Source organism: Chrysemys picta, chromosome 5 (genome assembly GCF_011386835.1).
Source record: "Chrysemys picta bellii isolate R12L10 chromosome 5, ASM1138683v2, whole genome shotgun sequence".
In the NCBI taxonomy this organism is placed as follows: domain Eukaryota; kingdom Metazoa; phylum Chordata; order Testudines; family Emydidae; genus Chrysemys; species Chrysemys picta.
The window spans coordinates 86,540,048-86,557,632 of record NC_088795.1 but is presented as its reverse complement, the minus strand read 5'-3'; the positions used below and the strand labels follow the sequence as shown (position 1 = coordinate 86,557,632).

Genomic DNA, 17,585 nt, shown 5'->3' with positions numbered 1-17,585 from the left:
CATAAATAGTGGAATTTAATTAAGCAGAACAAAAGTTCAAATCCAATGGTAACATCTTAGAGTACCTTCTCACAAATGTCAAATATGAAGTATTCTGGTAGGAAAACAGATTTTTATAGTTTGTTCCATAATCTTATTTTTGACTGAAGAAAAATAAATAAGGCAAAATAAAGTGTTTTCTTGTCAAAACAGACTTTTTTCATTTTAACATCTGATAATGTCTCTATTGGTAAAGATCTGCTTTATCAGATTAAGTTGCATGTTTATTTAAACAGTTTTGAAAGGTTTGACTTCCTTCCAATTCTTATTTTCTTTTTCACACAGCTTTTCTGGTGTGTGGGTTGAGTGTTCTGACCACATATGGGATTCATTTTATTGCTAATATGGAGCCTTGGAGCATTGGTCTTCTTGCTGTGTTGGTAGTACTCTTCATAGTCATAGTTCTCACCATATGGAGGCAGCCTCAGAGCCAGCAGAAAGTAGCCTTTATGGTGAGTAAGATAACATAAATAATGCAGAGTTTAAATTTGTTTTAATAAAACAGTGTGTGTGTGTGTGTGTGTGTCTGTGTCTATGCTTGTGTTTTTCAGACAATGCCTCACCATTGCACTATTGTACCTCCATTGGTGATAGTGACAGTGCTAGTGTAGACAGGTCATAGGCATTTTTACCACCACATTGTCTAGACCATCTCAGATCAATTCTGGTATTATTTCACTGCAGACTGGATGAGGAGGCCTTGCATAGAGTGCACCGTCCATACCCCTTTCACACCACTGATTTGTTGGATATGACTGGTAAATTGCCTAGTACATAGATCCACCAGCTATTCCCTACCACTTGGGGGTGCTGGGGCAAGCAGCAGAGAGGCTATTTCAGCCCTCAGGTTGGGATAGCAGTTGAAGAGTGGCTTCACTACTACAGAGCCTGTAACTTAGAGGGAAGAGTTCCTTCCTCCCAGCCCTGGAGGAGCAGTTTAGCACAAAAACCCAGTTGCTTGGACTGTGTGCCATGATTCCTTGGAGCATGAATAAGTCTTTCACATACACTATAAGGATTTTTTGGTAATGGGCAGTTAGGAAAGTGGAGATGAGCTGAGTGATGGGATGAAGTATGGGAAGCTATTTGGTAGGGTGATTGGGAAGGACAGGGATATAAATGGAGTGTGCTTTTTTATTGAGGCATGTTATCCTTTTTAATTATTTATAAAGTGTGCTGAGAGCTGTGGGTAAAGGCTGTTGAATATAAATTTTAATCAATAAAATAAGTATTGTTTCAGGCTGCCCACCTAGATTAATTCAGGAATTCAGCACTGCATTGCTGTATGTTCAGTGCAAATTGACAAGGTTTTCTTTGCAGCTGTAGGGACCAAAACTTTTTTTTTAAATGAAAGCATAAGTTTTGGAGAAACTAGTGATTAAACCTTACACTAAACAGGAAGAGTGTCTTACTCTCACTGGTGAGTGGGTCTGTCAGTCCCTTTATTTGTGTTACAAAATTGAAATGTGCCATTTCGTGTGCGGAAAGGTTTGAAAAACATTACTATCTTATAAACTATTTCCCCTTAGGTTCCATTCTTGCCATTTTTGCCATCCTTCAGTATCTTGGTGAATATTTACTTGATGGTACAGTTAAGTGGAGAGACTTGGATCAGATTTAGCTTCTGGATGGCTTTTGGTAGGTACTTTATAACAACTGTTTACATTAGGATTGATGGGTCCTCTCTTGTGGTTCTTTCTAGGAATGAGTTAATCATCTTCTTTTAACTATTCAAATAAAAAGCTTTCTTTCAATAAATGTCAAATGATATCACTAGTCAAAACAAAAACATACCTCAGAAGATGTATGCATCTGCTGTTAAAACTGCACAAGCAGTTGTGAGGTAGCAGGAATTGTAAAAGCTACAGGACTAATTCCAATTAGCTTACTGCTCTCTTCCAAATTGAGGTGATGTATATGTAGGCCTGGAAAGCATTAATGTTGAGTCTGGTAAATCTTTTCTGCCTGCCTACTCTATTTCAGAGGCAGCACTTTCAACTCACTTTGTGATACAAAATCCAAACAGGGAATATTTAACATATTCTCAGGATTTGTTTTGGTAAATTAGGGTGACCCGATGTCCTGATTTTATGGTAACAGTCCCGATATTCGGGGCTTTGTCTTATATAAGTACCTATTACTCCCCACCCATCCCATTTTTTCACACTTGCTATCTGGTCACCCTATGGTAAATACAAAATGAGAGCTGAAAGTGGTTGTTGTGTCAAAATGCTCCTGAAAGGTTAGCTGAGATTCAGTCAGTGTAGTGGTAGAGAATGAGAAATCTATGTAGGCTTTGTTCACACACACATACCAGTAGCACTGATTTTAACCAAATTGGTTTAGAAACTGAGTTAGTTAAATCAGTGCAAATCATTTATATGGACAGTTTTTTAAATTGGTTTAAGATAGTGCTTTATATTGATGTAGCTTAAGTTGGTTAAACCAATTTAAGAGTATTCACAAGAAGAGGTTGCACTGATTTAACTAGCTCAGTTCCTAAATCAATTTACTTAAGTTGGTACAGACTGTGTGTTTGTAAGCCAGACCAGAAAACATGGTGAGAAAAATATGTAAAATCAAGATCAATATTTTTCTAACAATTATAGTCAAAATTGTAGAGAGAGGAGTATTTGCAACTACTGTATCTATTTCCTACTACTCTATCATTCTCCTCTGAACTGCAGTACTTTAGAATTGTAGAAATATACATTAACTGCAAAGTCAGTTTTGGTGCTCCAAACTTGTATTGCAGTCATGAATTACTAGGGTTACCATATTTCCACAAACAAAAAAGAGGACACTGGGGGGGGGGGGGGGAATCATAGAATCATAGAATCATAGAATATCAGAGTTGGAAGGGACCTCAAGAGGTCATCTAGTCCAACCCCCTGCTCAAAGCAGGACCAATTCCCAGCTAAATCATCCCAGCCAGGGCTTTGTCAAGCCGGGCCTTAAAAACCTCCAAGGAAGGAGACTCCACCACCTCCCTAGGTAACGCATTCCAGTGTTTCACCACCCTCCTAGTGAAATAGTTTTTCCTGATATCCAACCTGGACCTCCCCCACTGCAACTTGAGACCATTGCTCCTTGTTCTGTCATCTGCCACCACTGAGAACAGCCGAGCTCCATCCTCTTTGGAACCCCCCTTCAGGTAGTTGAAGGCTGCTATCAAATCCCCCCTCATTCTTCTCTTCTGGAGACTAAACAATCCCAGTTCTCTCAGCCTCTCCTCATAAGTCATGTGCTCCAGACCCCTAATCATTTTTGTTGCCCTCCGCTGGACTCTTTCCAATTTTTCCACATCCTTCTTGTAGTGTGGGGACCAAAACTGGACACAGTATTCCAGATGAGGCCTCACCAATGTCGAATAAAGGGGAACGATCACGTTCCTCGATCTGCTGGCAATGCCCCTGCTTATACAGCCCAAAATGACATTAGCCTTCTTGGCAACAAGAGCACACTGTTGACTCATATCCAGCTTCTCGTCCACTGTGACCCCTAGGTCCTTTTCAGCAGAACTGCTACCTAGCCATTCGGTCCCTAGTCTGTAGCAGTGCATGGGATTCTTCCGTCCTAAGTGCAGGACTCTGCACTTGTCCTTGTTGAACCTCATCAGGTTTTTTTCTGCCCAATCCTCTAATTTGTCTAGGTCCCTCTGTATCCGATCCCTACCCTCTAGTGTATCTACCACGCCTCCTAGTTTAGTGTCATCTGCAAACTTGCTGAGAGTGCAGTCCACACCATCCTCCAGATCATTAATAAAGATATTAAACAAAACCGGCCCCAGGACCGACCCTTGGGGCACTCCACTTGAAACCGGCTGCCAACTAGACATGGAGCCATTGATCACTACCCGTTGAGCCCGACGATCTAGCCAGCTTTCTATCCACTTTACAGTCCATTCATCCAGCCCATACTTCTTTAACTTGGTGGCAAGAATACTGTGGGAGACAGTATCAAAAGCTTTGCTAAAGTCAAGAAATAACACATCCACTGCTTTCCCCTCATCCACAGAGCCAGTTATCTCATCATAGAAGGCAATTAGGTTAGTCAGGCACGACTTCCCCTTCGTGAATCCATGCTGATGTTCCTGATCACTTTCCTCTCCTCTAAATGTTTCATAATTGATTCCTTGAGGACCTGCTCCATGATTTTTCCAGGGACTGAGGTGAGGCTGACTGGCCTGTAGTTCCCCGGATCCTCCTTCTTCCCTTTTTTAAAGATGGGCACTACATTAGCCTTTTTCCAGTCATCTGGGACCTCCCCCGATCGCCATGAGTTTTCAAAAATAATGGCTAATGGCTCTGCAATCTCACCCGCCAACTCCTTTAGCACCCTCGGATGCAGCGCATCCGGCCCCATGGACTTGTGCACGTCCAGTTTTTCTAAATAGTCCCGAACCACTTCTTTCTCCACAGAGGGTTGGCCACCTTCTCCCCATGCTGTACTGCCCAGTGCAGCAATCTGGGAGCTGACCTTGTGCGTGAAGACAGAGGCAAAAAAATCATTGAGTACATTAGCTTTTTCCACATCCTCGGTCACTAGGTTGCCTCCCTCATTCAGTAAGGGGCCCACACTTTCCTTGATTTTCTTCTTGTTGCTAACATACCTGAAGAAACCCTTCTTGTTACTCTTAACATCTCTTGCTAACTGCAACTCCAAGTGTGATTTGGCCTTCCTGATTTCACTCCTGCACGCCTGAGCAATATTTTTATACTCCTCCCTGGTCATTTGTCCAATCTTCCACTCCTTATAAGCCTCTTTTTTGCGTTTAAGATCCCCGCCCTAGCCCCGCCCCATCCACTCCCTCCCACTTCCCACCCCCTGACTGCTCCCCTCAGAACCCCAACCCCCCCTGCTTCTTGTCCCCTGACTGTCCCCTGCTGAGAACCCCCTACCCTAACTGCCCCCCCCCCCAGGACCCTACCTGTCCCCTGACTGCCCTGACCCTTATCCACTCGCATGGGTGGCAGGGTTGTAGAAATTTTGGTGGTGCCCAGAACCCCCCACCCCACCTGCCTAAGGCTCTGGGAGGGGGGTTGGGTGGGGGGAGGAGGTCTGGGGTGCAGGTCCTGGGCTGGGGATTAGGGTGCAGGAGGGGTGCAGGTTCTGGGATAGAGTTTGGGTGCTGGGTGCAGGCTCCGGGCTGGGGCAGGGGGTGGGTGTGCAGGAGGGGGTGAGGGGTGCAGGCTCTGGGATGGAGTTTGGGGGTGAGAGGCGGTGTAAAGGGAGGGGGTGCAGGCTTTAGGAGGAAGTTTGAGGGCAGGAGGGGGTGTGTGGGAAGAGGGAGGGGGATTGGGAGGGAGTTTGGGGATAGGAGGGGATGCAGGGGTGAGGGCTGTGGGTCTGGGGATGAGGGGTTCATGATGCAGGAGGGGGCTCAGGGATGGAGCAGAGGATTAGGGTGTGTGGGGATGAAGGCTGGGGGGTTTGGGGTGTTGGAGAGGCTCAGGGCTAGGGTGGAAGGGCAGGGTAAGGGCAGCCTGTCTTCCCATTAGTGGATGGGGGCACTAGGACCCGGGGGCAGCAGACAGCAGTTGTCTGCGTGTACTGCCAGAGCCAGCACATGCAGACAAGGGAGAGGCAGACAGGAATGGGGGACCCACCGAGGGGGGGATGCACGGAGGGGGGGTGGCAGGTGGAGGCTGGGGACCCATCCAACACTCCCCCACTCCCTGACTGCCCCCCCCCACTCCTCTTACCATTCTGGCTCCACGTGGGTCGGTTTGTGTGTTACAGAGGACTACAGAGAGAGGGAGGGGGAAGCAGGGGAGGGCTCTGGCTGCTGGAGGCCAATGGGAGTGGGTCAATCGGCCTAGCCGCCCAATCAGCAGCCACACTCTGCATGGAAGGGAGGGAGGGAGGCGAGGGAGAAAAAAACCCCGGACATTTTAACCTTGTTACCAATTCCTCCCGGACGGCTATTTAGAGACGCAAAAGCCGGACATGTCCGGGGAAATATGGACGGATGGTAACCCTATGAATTACAGGCAGCACTCACCATTACCAATGCAGCTAAGAGCACACGCAAATGACTGGGAATTAGAAATGTTGCACTGGGGCCCAGTACTGCCAGTTGTCTTTAATGTAGGGAAATTACCAGGCACAAAGGCCTGAAGAACTAGTAGTAATTTGCATGCCAGAGGCAGGGAACTGTTCAGGTAAACAGGTTCCATTATCCAGGGGGGTTGGGAATCTCTTTTAATGCACTGTTTGCCTGAAAAAAACTATAAAGTATTTTGTTTTGTTTTGGAAGGCTTCTTTATTTACTTTGCATATGGCATCAGACATAGTCTTGAAGGTCATCCTAGAGATGAGGAAGATGAAGATACTTGCTCAGAAAATAGTGGAATACAGGAAAAGAACCCCGTGGAAGAAGCAGATGAACATACAAATGAAAATGCTCAGTTTATTATACATGAAAGGACAAGTGAATGTTAATGTTTGCAAACAATCTTAACGTGCATGTCTCTTAAGTAGTAGTAAACTGTGATCGAATGTAGTTGCTGAACGAAATTGTCAAAAGGAGCTGCCAGCAGATTAACAGTAATTTATATTTGTGCATCTTGAAAGTGCCTACCACAAAGCATGACTGACGTGTTGAACTAGCTGCTAATACCTCTTGGATACTTCAGATCCAGTCACATGAAGACTTTCTTCAGTGAAAAATTGATATCCCAGATGAAAACATCAAGGAAGATAAGGGGAAGGACAGACTTCCAAGCGGATAACTGTACCTTTGCTATGCTAAAATTTGGGGGTGTTTTGGTTGCACAATTATATACAATTAATTGGTGATGACAAAGTATAAAGAATTTTAGGATTGCTTACAAAAGAGGGCCCTGAACATTTCACATTTTATGAAGAAAGCAACTGCTTTTCATATGTTCTCCTTATCCCTGTTCATTAAAATACTTTGTCATGTCTGATAGGGTATAATGAATAACAAAGTGACGATACTCTTTGATCATTAAAATATTTAATTCCTTCTTTTTTTTTTTTCAGGGAACTAATGGGAGATTAATTGGGAGTAGGTCTAGAGCAGTGGTTTTCAATCCCTGGGGTCCGCAGACTATGTCTAAGCGGTCTGTGAAAGGTAACTAAAGAAAATAAAGAGGGGTAGCCATGTTAGTCTGAATCTGTAAACAGCAACAGAGGGTCCAGTGGCACCTTTAAGACTAACAGAAGTATTGGGAGCATAAGCTTTCGTGGGTAAGAACCTCACTTCTTCAGGTGCAGTTTCAGATGCCAGAAAAGGCATTCTTTTTTTCTGATCAATCAAAAGTATGTGAATACCCCCATCTACGGGTCAAAGCCTGGAAGTGTTATTGTTACCATAGAAGCCCACAGTTTAGCACCCTTCATGCATAAAATACTGTGCCAAGCACGAGCAACATTTATAGTTGAATTCTGTTCAGTCAGTTTTCAGTGTAAAACTTCTAGGGTAGGGATCCGCAGACCACAGGTTGAATTTCCAAAGGGGTCCAATCTTCAATTCAAAATTTTTAGGGGTCTTCAAATGAAAAAAGATTGAAAACCACTGGTCTAGAGAATATTCTGCAAAGTTTGTTTACAAATGGTAACAGCACAAATCAGACACTTTTAACAAAGTAGAGTACAATATATTTATATCAAAGTAGTAAGGAGATGTTCGGTTATACTTACCAGTAAGCAGATATGCATAATTCAGACTATGAAGATGCTTATGAGCAATGATACACTATAGGAACAGTATTCAAGAATATTATTTTGTTTCATATAAAGTCACATCTGAATTTTTTTCCTTCCAAAGTTAATCCAGGTACTAAAAGAAAAATTCAAAAGCAGACCTACTCTTATTTGCCTGTAACAACTGGGACATAATGTGTGGGACATCATAGAGTGAAATCCTGGCTCTACTGAACTCAGTGGGAATTTCTGTAATTAGTACTTATGTATAGCATTTCTAAAAGCTTTCTTCTTCACAGCTAAATTCCCTCTTCCTCCTCGTCCATCATATGCATATTGTGGGGAGGGGGAGGGTTGGGTCTATTTCATACATTGCTTCTTGACAAGAAAACAAATGCCTATGGTACTAGAGTTCCTTGCACAGAGAAGAGGAGGGTGGACATACTTGGAGGCAAAGCTTTTATTTACATATATTTATTTTCAATCCTGACAGGGTATTTTCAGGGATGATAGGATTTAAAATTTGAAATATATCTATTTGCAAAGTCTGGGTTTTTTCCCCTAAAACAAATGTTTCAGTTCTTTATTACCCTTTAAATAAATATCAGTGATAGTAGAGCAAGCAACCATACATAAACAGCACAGTGCACATGAGTCTGATGTCCAAAAGCCAGGAAGCAAGTTGTTATAACAATACTGAATAAATAATTAATTTGAACATAATGAACAATATCTTGATGGTGTTCTTTTCAATGTAAAAGCAAAGATTTATGTTACCTATCAAAGGTACATAATCATTTAAATATTTTTAGCGTATATAGGCTTAAATAGTTGAGAAGTATCACTATTAGTTATTATAAGTGTCACTATTAGTTATGGAGGATTTCAAAATGTGGAGTTATTTTGCCCAAAATGTTATTTTTAATTAATAAGTTCCCAATAGTAAGCAAAGAGCGTCCAGAATGCTTCCATTGACTAAAGGAAATAGATAGTCCTACAATCTAAAGGACAATATTGCTGAAGTACATTATGCTGTTAGCTTTCTCCTTTACTCACTGTAAGGCAAAACCCATTAAACACAGTTTTGACAGGTGTCTTCAAAGACTTATGTTGTCTGATATTAAAAATCACCTTTATACTTCTACAACATCTAGAATTTATGAGACGGTGGAAAGCCATTTTCTGTGTGTGTGTGAGCAGCATTGGATTCTTGCTACTTTTTAGCTATAACATGCACAAACCCTGGTGAACACAAAAATATAAGGTTTCAGAGTAGCAGCCGTGTTAGTCTGTATCCGCAAAAAGAAGAACAGGAGGACTTGTGGCACCTTAGAGACTAACAAATTTGTTAGAGCATAAGCTTTCGTGGACTACAGCCCACTTCTGCTGTAGTCCACGAAAGCTTATGCTCTAATAAATTTGTTAGTCTCTAAGGTGCCACAAGTACTCCTGTTCTTCTTTTTACAAAAATATAAAAGCTTCTTGGCACAGAACCAGAAATGTGTTGATACCGTACAGGGGAATTGGTTCTTAATGGTGAGCTTGTTCCTTTACTCCTCAGTTTGTATTGGATTGTGGATATCTTGCAGTATCTGGAATGGAGGGAGGGGTGGATTTGTGCTGTTGCACCAGTGGCCCCTACTGGCCATTAACAACAAGAGGTTGCATGCTGAAAAGAACTCCACTCCCTTTTTTCCTTGACTGGAAGGTACTTGGTTACCTAGTGTACTCCAGTGAAATTTCCAGAGGACAGTTGCTGGGAGGTGAGAGCCCTATTAGCTACCTTTATCTCTCTGAGAGAAGCATATGAAAAGGAAAAATACCTTCCTCTTACTGAGACTGAATAAATCCTCTAACCTTAGCTATTATTGTCCTAAGGATAAATACTCACCCTTACGTATGGTCAATCTTGGGAGGGTCTTGGTGTTGGGGGAAGCTGATTAGCAATGTAGTTTGGGTGGGGAGAAAAGGCTAGGAAAGTGGATGGAAAGCAAACAACCCAATAAAAGTTTGTGTGAGTAGGTCGGTGCAACTCTATTATCTTCAAAGGAATGAATCTGACCCTATGTTAGATAACAACTTTTACTATTACTTTTCAGCAAAATAGAAATCAAAGTTCAGATGTTGGCTTCCTTTTTTGGGGGGGGGGGGGAGCATCTTTTAACTTACATGATGGGATGTTTCTGAGTTAGAAGCAGTTTTATCTGGATATAAAGAAAGACGCTATTAGACTTCTGGCATCAGTGGAAATTCCTTTGTCTCAGCTTTGAGGATGTTACTACTAAATGGATTCAAAATACTATCTGTGTAGAGGAAAACTGACATTATTCTCTGCTTATATTTGTTTCTACAAAATGTGCATGTAACTAATATATTTTAGAAAATTTAATAGTATTTACATTTTATTAATCATTGATGCTTCAAGAGATTTTTTTTTTTTTAAGTCCATTGATTTAAGGGGACCTTTTTGGGTAGAGAGACTTGCAGACTTGGGCTCCATATATTTATAAAATTTCTAATATGAAATCACAAAATATTAATACCTTTTTAGAAAGCTTATTAGATGGTGTGTATTATAATGTTTGCCTTAATCCCTGAAATGCTAGGAATTATGTTTAACTGTGTGTCATGGGACAACCAGTGACCCACCAGGATGGGTTTAATGTTTTTTTGTTTTTGTTTTTTAATGTAACTGCTTTCTTCAGACTTTTAAAATCAGGTATCATAGAGAACAGATTTTAGATGTAGTTGGATGGGCCTGTCACTCATCATTCAGAATGGTGCAATTAAAGGAAAACTCCAGTGACTTATTACACTAAAATAGATAGATAAATGTTTACTAAATAAGAATATTAAGACAGGAATTTTCAGAGCTTTTTAGAAATACTTATCAGTTTCAATATCTTGTTAAATGAATGAAAAAAAGATGTCTGTCTCAATTAGGTCTAACATTTCAATTATACTTTCCATCAGGGGCCCATTTTGATGCAGAGTAGGGCAGAAACATCATATTCACCATTTGAAATTATTAGTAATACAAGACTCTCAAAGCTTTTGGGAGGAAGCTAGAAATAACTATTTTTAAAAAGAATTTATTCAGCTATTTGTTTAATCACCTTTTTAAGTATAGAACTTTTTTTACAACAGCTCTGAAAGTTCTGCAGTTCTGTGACCTAGAGGGAGGAGTCATTTACTTCATTGCACTAAAGTTGGTTGCTTGAAGGGGAAGAGGGGAATATCTGTGTCTGTCTTTAGTCCTTGCTAATTTAATCTTTGTAATTCAGTGTAGTGATTAAAATAATTTCTGTGTTGCACTGCAGTTTTCCTTAAAAGGGACACTGTTAATAACACTTCTGACTGAAAAGTGTTACCTATTATTGCTACCTAAGATTTTGACAAATCTTGAAAGACTAAAGAATTTTTTTTCAGTTTGTTTAGTTTGTGTGTATTTGACAGCACTTTGTGTATAAACAGTTTCCTCTTTTGTTTGCATAGATATTTCCCACAATAACAGGGGAGAAATAAAGACATTTAAAAAATAGTAAAATGTGATTGTACAGATATCACGGGGCTCAGAAGCAGGCATAGTACCAGAAATCAGTTTTAACTTATTATTTTAGTTGACTTAGTCTCAGCTCCCTTCTCTAATGTACAAAGATAATTCTCTGTTTAGTTAATGATGGTGCCTTTACTATTAGGTAGCAAAGTAATATCACTGTAAAAATCAAGTAAAATATATGCATTAGGTTTGCTATCCAGTATCAGCCCAATACTGCAAGGTTCTAGCTGCCCTCAATTTACTTTTGCCTTGCAAGATCCAGCCATGTAAGGGACAACAACCATACAAATTCTTACATGTGAGAGGTGTTTAGATAGAAACATGTAAGAAACGGCATGTAGAAAACAAATACTCAATGTGTGTGTGTGCATGTGTGTCTTTATATTTACCTAGAGATGAACTGAAAACTCTAATCCTATGGAATGAAAGCTTAGTCTACACATTGCTTTTTAAAAAACATGATTAATAGTTATTGTAACTTGTTCAGTATCTATGCAAATGATGTAGTATTGTCAAAAATCTGTTGTCGCAGGTATCTTTTATTTTTATGGAGAAAGCTATTGCTATATCTGCATTGGTAGGTTCTTTTGGTGCAAAATAGCCTTATTCTATGTAACTGTTATGCCTATGTCACTGTAAGTTGCGGTTTCTTTATTTTAACTGCCAATAAAGTGTTAGTGGCAATACGTCAAGGGATTGTTTTGGCAATATGATTAGGTTAGGTATTTAGACAATTATCCTTTACATTTAACTAAGGGATTGTACAGCTGTGCTGTGCAGTAACTGCAAATAACATGAATAAGTCGCACACAACACACACAGTAGTTTTTATAGATATTTAATAAAGTCTTAGATTGTGAATGAATATGTCGTCACCCCTCGCCCCCAAGCTGTCACTGCATATGCAGCAGTATGCCTTTATAAAGGCAGAATTACACTTTAAAGTAATAGGGCTCTACCAAGTGCCTATATTGGCTGCACACCATGCATCCTGGAATACTCAAAGATTTAAGCAGAAGAGGTGAAATCTATCACAGTGTATTAAGCAAGCACAAGGCTCTGCATGCCACTTAAGTAGTACATGATGTCTTCAACACTGGGATGCCTTTCATACTAAATGAATTTAATTCACATATGTATTTACCTTTTTTGGTCACAAACGCTTTAATGCTTTTAGGCCCTGATCCTGCAAAGGGTACACATTACAATGTGCAATGTACACATTGAAGTCAATGGGACGACTAGCAGTGTGTAAAGTTAAGCATGTGTGCCAGGATTTGCAGGATCACAGTCTTACTCCTCAACAGGTTATTCACAAAACGTAGGATACTTATTTCTGTTTTAGTCTCCTGTAGCTTTAATATTTTATTTCCTGATATGTGCTTTTTGAGGGCCTCTTCATTTTCACAATTGGCTTTTCCAAAACTGATTGCAATCATGTCTCTTCTTCCCCCCCGAACACAGTTTATGATTTGATTCTAGGAATTATTCAGACACTAACCAAGTTAAAGGACATTTGTACAGGCATGCATAAGACTGAACTGTATGCATAAATGCTGCTTTTTATTGTCTGCTGGGCAAATTCTCATGTCTTGAGAACGTTTTCATTCAGCCCGTCTCAGGCAAACTCCCACTGAAATCAATATAAGTTGGGCAGAGTCTGGGTTAACTTTAACAGGATTTGGCCCTGTATTGCTTAGGAGGATTTGTTTTCCTTTAGTGTTGGCAGATTGGAAAGCATTTAATATATTTGTTTAATACATTTTAAAATACTTTTGTGTTTTATCATTTTTGAAAATGCTAGTATTTCTGTCTTTTGGAACTTTGCTCTATCACTGTTTATATGTACATTGCAGTAATTATTTCAAGTGTATTTTATTTGCTGCTGTGCATTTAAATGTAGATAAAATGATGCAGCTTCATATACAAATTTAGATTTGTGTCATGCTTTAGTCTAAAAAACCTAATTTTTATTAATGTAAAAATGTGTTTAGAATGTATGTAAGAATCAAAATACTTTATGGTGCTTGGGTTTTTCACTTTTGCAATAGAATATCATCAGTATTTTTAGTTGCTATAGAAGTTGTGATGGAAATTATACTGCTGATGATTTATTCACTGTATATATGCTTCATAGGACAACAATCATGCATTTGTTCTATATTTTTTAAAATAAAGTTAAAAATCACTTGCATGTACTGGATATAAGTTTCAACTTTATCTTGTGTTCTAAAATGATTGTGGAGGTCTTTGTACAAAAAATATACCACAGATTTTACTAAGTAAGATAGAATGATCTACAGTAACTGAAAACCATTCAGTGTGCATTATGTGACTCCTGTTATCAAATGTTACAACTTTATAAACTGCTTCCAGTGTAGCATAAACTCATCTATGATTTTAACATGTATTGCATAATAATATATATGAGCATTCTGTTGGACAATAAGCAGCTGTGTTTTCTTGCTAAAAGCTTTTATTTTTCAAGAAGGTAGATTGGATCAAAATGGATACAACATGAGGTAGTCATGAGACCAGGGTACCATTCTGCCTCTATCACAGACTTACTACATAAAATTCAGTTAAAGAGGCTTGGAGAGCTGTGACAATTAAACCAACCTGTTACCTCTCCAGTTGATTGAAACCCTATTCTCAGACAAGGAACAACACGCTGCACCAACTCAAGATCTGCTCTTATTCTGGGGAGGAGTCCCACTCTTCTGGTCTGGGGTGCGACACCATCTCTGTTCTCTCAACAATCCTTTTATGTCCTTACCGACAAATTTTATGTCCTTACTGAATGGAAGCATCAACGAGAAAACACACTAAGCAACACACTAAGTAAATTCAGAAGTCCATCACTGCACCTACTTCCTTGTCCATTTGATCATAGATCCTGGACCAGGCTCAAGAGGCTTCTCTCTAGCTCAACCACAGTTGCCATAACTATGCATCAGCTTGGCCTGGTTTCCTCTCTGCACTGTGACTCTGGGGCAGTGTTGCAGATAACAACTCATGTGGTAGAAGAATGCCTGACCTGACATCTGGAGGGTGGTCTATAACACCTAGCTTCTCCTGATACAGAAATCATCCTCTGGTTACAGAACCTGGTCATCAAGCTCTGCCTGCATATGAGAGAGAGAGAAGGTCACAGGCTAAAACTTACAAACATGGCCTGTGATTTCTGGTGCTTCCGTTTTGGGGTGCCCATCCTGAGACACCCTGGGACTGATTTTCAGAGGTGCTGATCACCTACAGTCCCCATTAAACTTTAGCTGATGGACAGTGTACAACACTTCTGACAATGTCTCAAGTTGGGCACCCAAGCTTAGAGACTGCTTTTGAAAATTTTGGCCTTAAACTTGTGTCTCTCCATTTCCCTTTTTTAAAAATGGAGACAGCATTTATTCAGCATCGTTAAGTGCTTTGAGTTCCTCAAATGAACAAATATATAAGCGTAAATACAATTTCACAGATCCTCATGCCTAAATCCCATTGAAACTGATGGGAGTTAGGTACCTAAAAACTTTTGAGGATCTGGGACAAAGTGTTTTCTAACATAAAAATAATCACTAGACAAAAGATTTATATTATTAAATTTTTGAAATACCTTTCTTCAAGAAATTTCTCAAAGTACTTTATAAGCTTTGTGATTCTTCTGGGTAAAAGATCCTACATAAATGAGAAAAATACATCTGGTTTAAATATCAAGCAAAAGAGTGAGCTACATCTTCAGCTGCTGTGAACTGTCAAAGCTCTATTGACTTCAACTGAGCTATGACAATTTACACAAGTTGAGGAGTTGGCCCAATGTCTTCAGTTGCACAGTACTGTCTAATTCCATGCTGGGAGGTTATTCTATTACTGAATAAAATGGTGCAGTGCTACCTACTAATTGCCAGCATCACCTCCTTTAGCAAGTGAGGTTTGCTTTGGAGTTTTGTCATCCAAGGCCAATGTCCTGTAAGTCTGAATGAGATCATATTTCAAGGTAATATGGCTACAGCTGAAAATTGGTAATTAAAAGATATGGGCAGTTAAGACTCATGTATATAGGAATTTCAAACGTTGACAATGGTTCTCATTGAATATACTGAGCCACAACCTCTTCTGCAGCTTCATCAATTGGAGAGTTGTAAAGAAGTGTGACAGCTATTTTTATTTCTTTTAATGAATAATGTTAAATCACAGATTGCATAGTCTACCATAAGATTGTTCAGACATACATTCAACAAATTAAAGAGAAAACACATCATAAAGAGTTGGGGCTAGGGATGCAAAGTCTTGGCAGCAAATTTCCAGTGGTACACAAAGTTCTTAGACTCAGATAATTCCACATAAAATGATAGCTACTTATAAAATGGGTTGTAGTGTAGTTTGTAGATAAACTAAAGATTTAAGACAAAATCTAATCAGTGTATCATATAGATATATTAAAGCTGATTATTCTTGAGCGAAATCCTGGCCCCACTGAAGTCAATGGGAATTTGGCCATTAATTTCAAAGTGGACAGGATTCAACCCTTTGAATTGAGTAATTTTGCAAGTAGAAGATTTAAATTCTAATGCCACAAAGACTGTGTGTATATATATCTCCTCAATATATGTTCCATTCTATATGCATCCGAAGAAGTGGGCTGTAGTCCACGAAAGCTTATGCTCTAATAAATTTGTTAGTCTCTAAGGTGCCACAAGTACTCCTGTTCTTTTTGCGGATACAGACTAACACGGCTGCTACTCTGATACATGCTTAAAGTTAATCATGTAAGTTGTTGCAGGATTGGGGCCGTTGTGGGTGATTTATATTTATTACTAAAGTTCACTGCTGTTAACATAGTCCACTATACTATGATCTTCCAGAAAAGCCTGGAAGCTTGAATTTCTAAAACACTTTCTCTCTTAATGTGTCTGATTACTATTTAATTCTTGCTTCAACTAAATGATAGAGCAGATGCTTCAAAGTAATGGAAACATTACTTTTTACTTGGCCATTTTCATGTAGGAGATGTAAAATAAAATCTGATTACAATACAACCTAGTTTTACCCAATACATATTAATATTAAATTAAATAATGTAATGTTAAATGTATCGTATTACCTTTCCAGATTTGCTTACTTTCAAAACAATGAGATATTTTTTCCAAGTGATATTACACTTAATATATTCTCTACTACCATCCATTTTGAAATACCTTCCTATTTAGGCCTTGGGACACGGGGATAAAAAATAGGAAACCTGACATGAAAAGCCTTTTAGGAATCACACTAATATTTCAGACAAGAGTGGAAAACTCCAAAAGACATTCAAATACATTGTTAGAAGTGAACCTGTAAACATTTCCAAAGTGAATTGTTGTGTTTAGTTTCATATGTCTTTTGAGCTGTCAGATCCAGATCAATTGTCTGAAAACTAAGGTTTATAATTCTTTTAATAGAATATATGATACAAAAGGAAATTGTGGATTTTACTTGATATGCTAGAGTGCCACATGTGGCTCTAGTTATCTACAAACACAGCAGAAGATTAAGGATCCTAGAGTTTATGGCTATTTTAAGATGCAGCAATGGGTTTTCTGAAATGCAAGTGTAACATAAAAAAATCCAAAAATATCAGAGCTTGTTTAGATTAATGCTGCTAGTAAATTTTGATGGACAATGGGCATTGCATGTAATGGCAGAATTTGGTTCTTAAGATTCGGATTTGTCAAAAGTAAGAGACTTGTGCATCAGCAACAGTGTTTATAAGTTCCAATCAGTTACTAGTGCAAAACAACTGAAAGCAGGAGGCAGGTGTTACTGATGACAGAGTTTCAAGTTAAAGGGGTTCAACAGGTGTCACCAAGAGACTAATTTGGCCTGCAGATCCTTTCATACTGGTGGTGATTTGCAAGAAGCAAAGAACCCAGTATGACTTTCAGATTTTACATATTTATAGGGCTGTTAGAAACAAACTAAAGCAAAACAATTTATGTACTTATGAACATGGAACCCTAATATGCCATTTTATAGTTACTTTTCAGACAAGACCTGGGCTTAAAGAAAACAGATGTCTCTCACTGACTTGCTCAACACATTGCAGCCTAAACTGCTATGCTTGCCACTGGCTCTTTTAAAGTCTTCTTTACAATATAAAGAAACAGATGCCTTCCATTTTCCATCTCTATCATTTTGAGTAGTATGTTACTGCTCAATCAAGCTATAGGTAACACAGGGATAAAATCTGCCATTGCAGACCGTTATGTGGCTCCCAAGGGTGTGCCATGACATCTTTAATTAGGGAACCACGGCCAATGGGAGCTGTGGGGGTGGTGCCTGT

The 17,585-nt window shown here is 39.5% G+C and overlaps 1 protein-coding gene across 9 annotated transcripts in view; it reads left to right on the top strand.

Moving 5' to 3' along the window:
- SLC7A2 (solute carrier family 7 member 2) overlaps positions 1-8,968 on the top strand; it is a 116,109-nt gene extending 107,141 nt beyond the window's left edge. For 5 of the 9 annotated variants that reach the window (XM_042841933.2, XM_065598007.1, XM_005282073.5 and 2 more), the window contains 3 exons: positions 325-491; positions 1,569-1,677; positions 6,299-6,620. In XM_042841933.2, the coding sequence (XP_042697867.1) occupies positions 325-491; positions 1,569-1,677; positions 6,299-6,483 (461 nt within the window). In that variant the 3' untranslated portion in view covers positions 6,484-6,620. Of the gene's footprint in view, positions 1-324; positions 492-1,568; positions 1,678-6,298 lie in introns of all 9 variants that reach the window. The other 4 variants (XM_042841932.2, XM_005282074.4, XM_065598009.1 and 1 more) reach the window with 1 other exon arrangement.
- Positions 8,969-17,585: the final 8,617 nt, after the last annotated feature.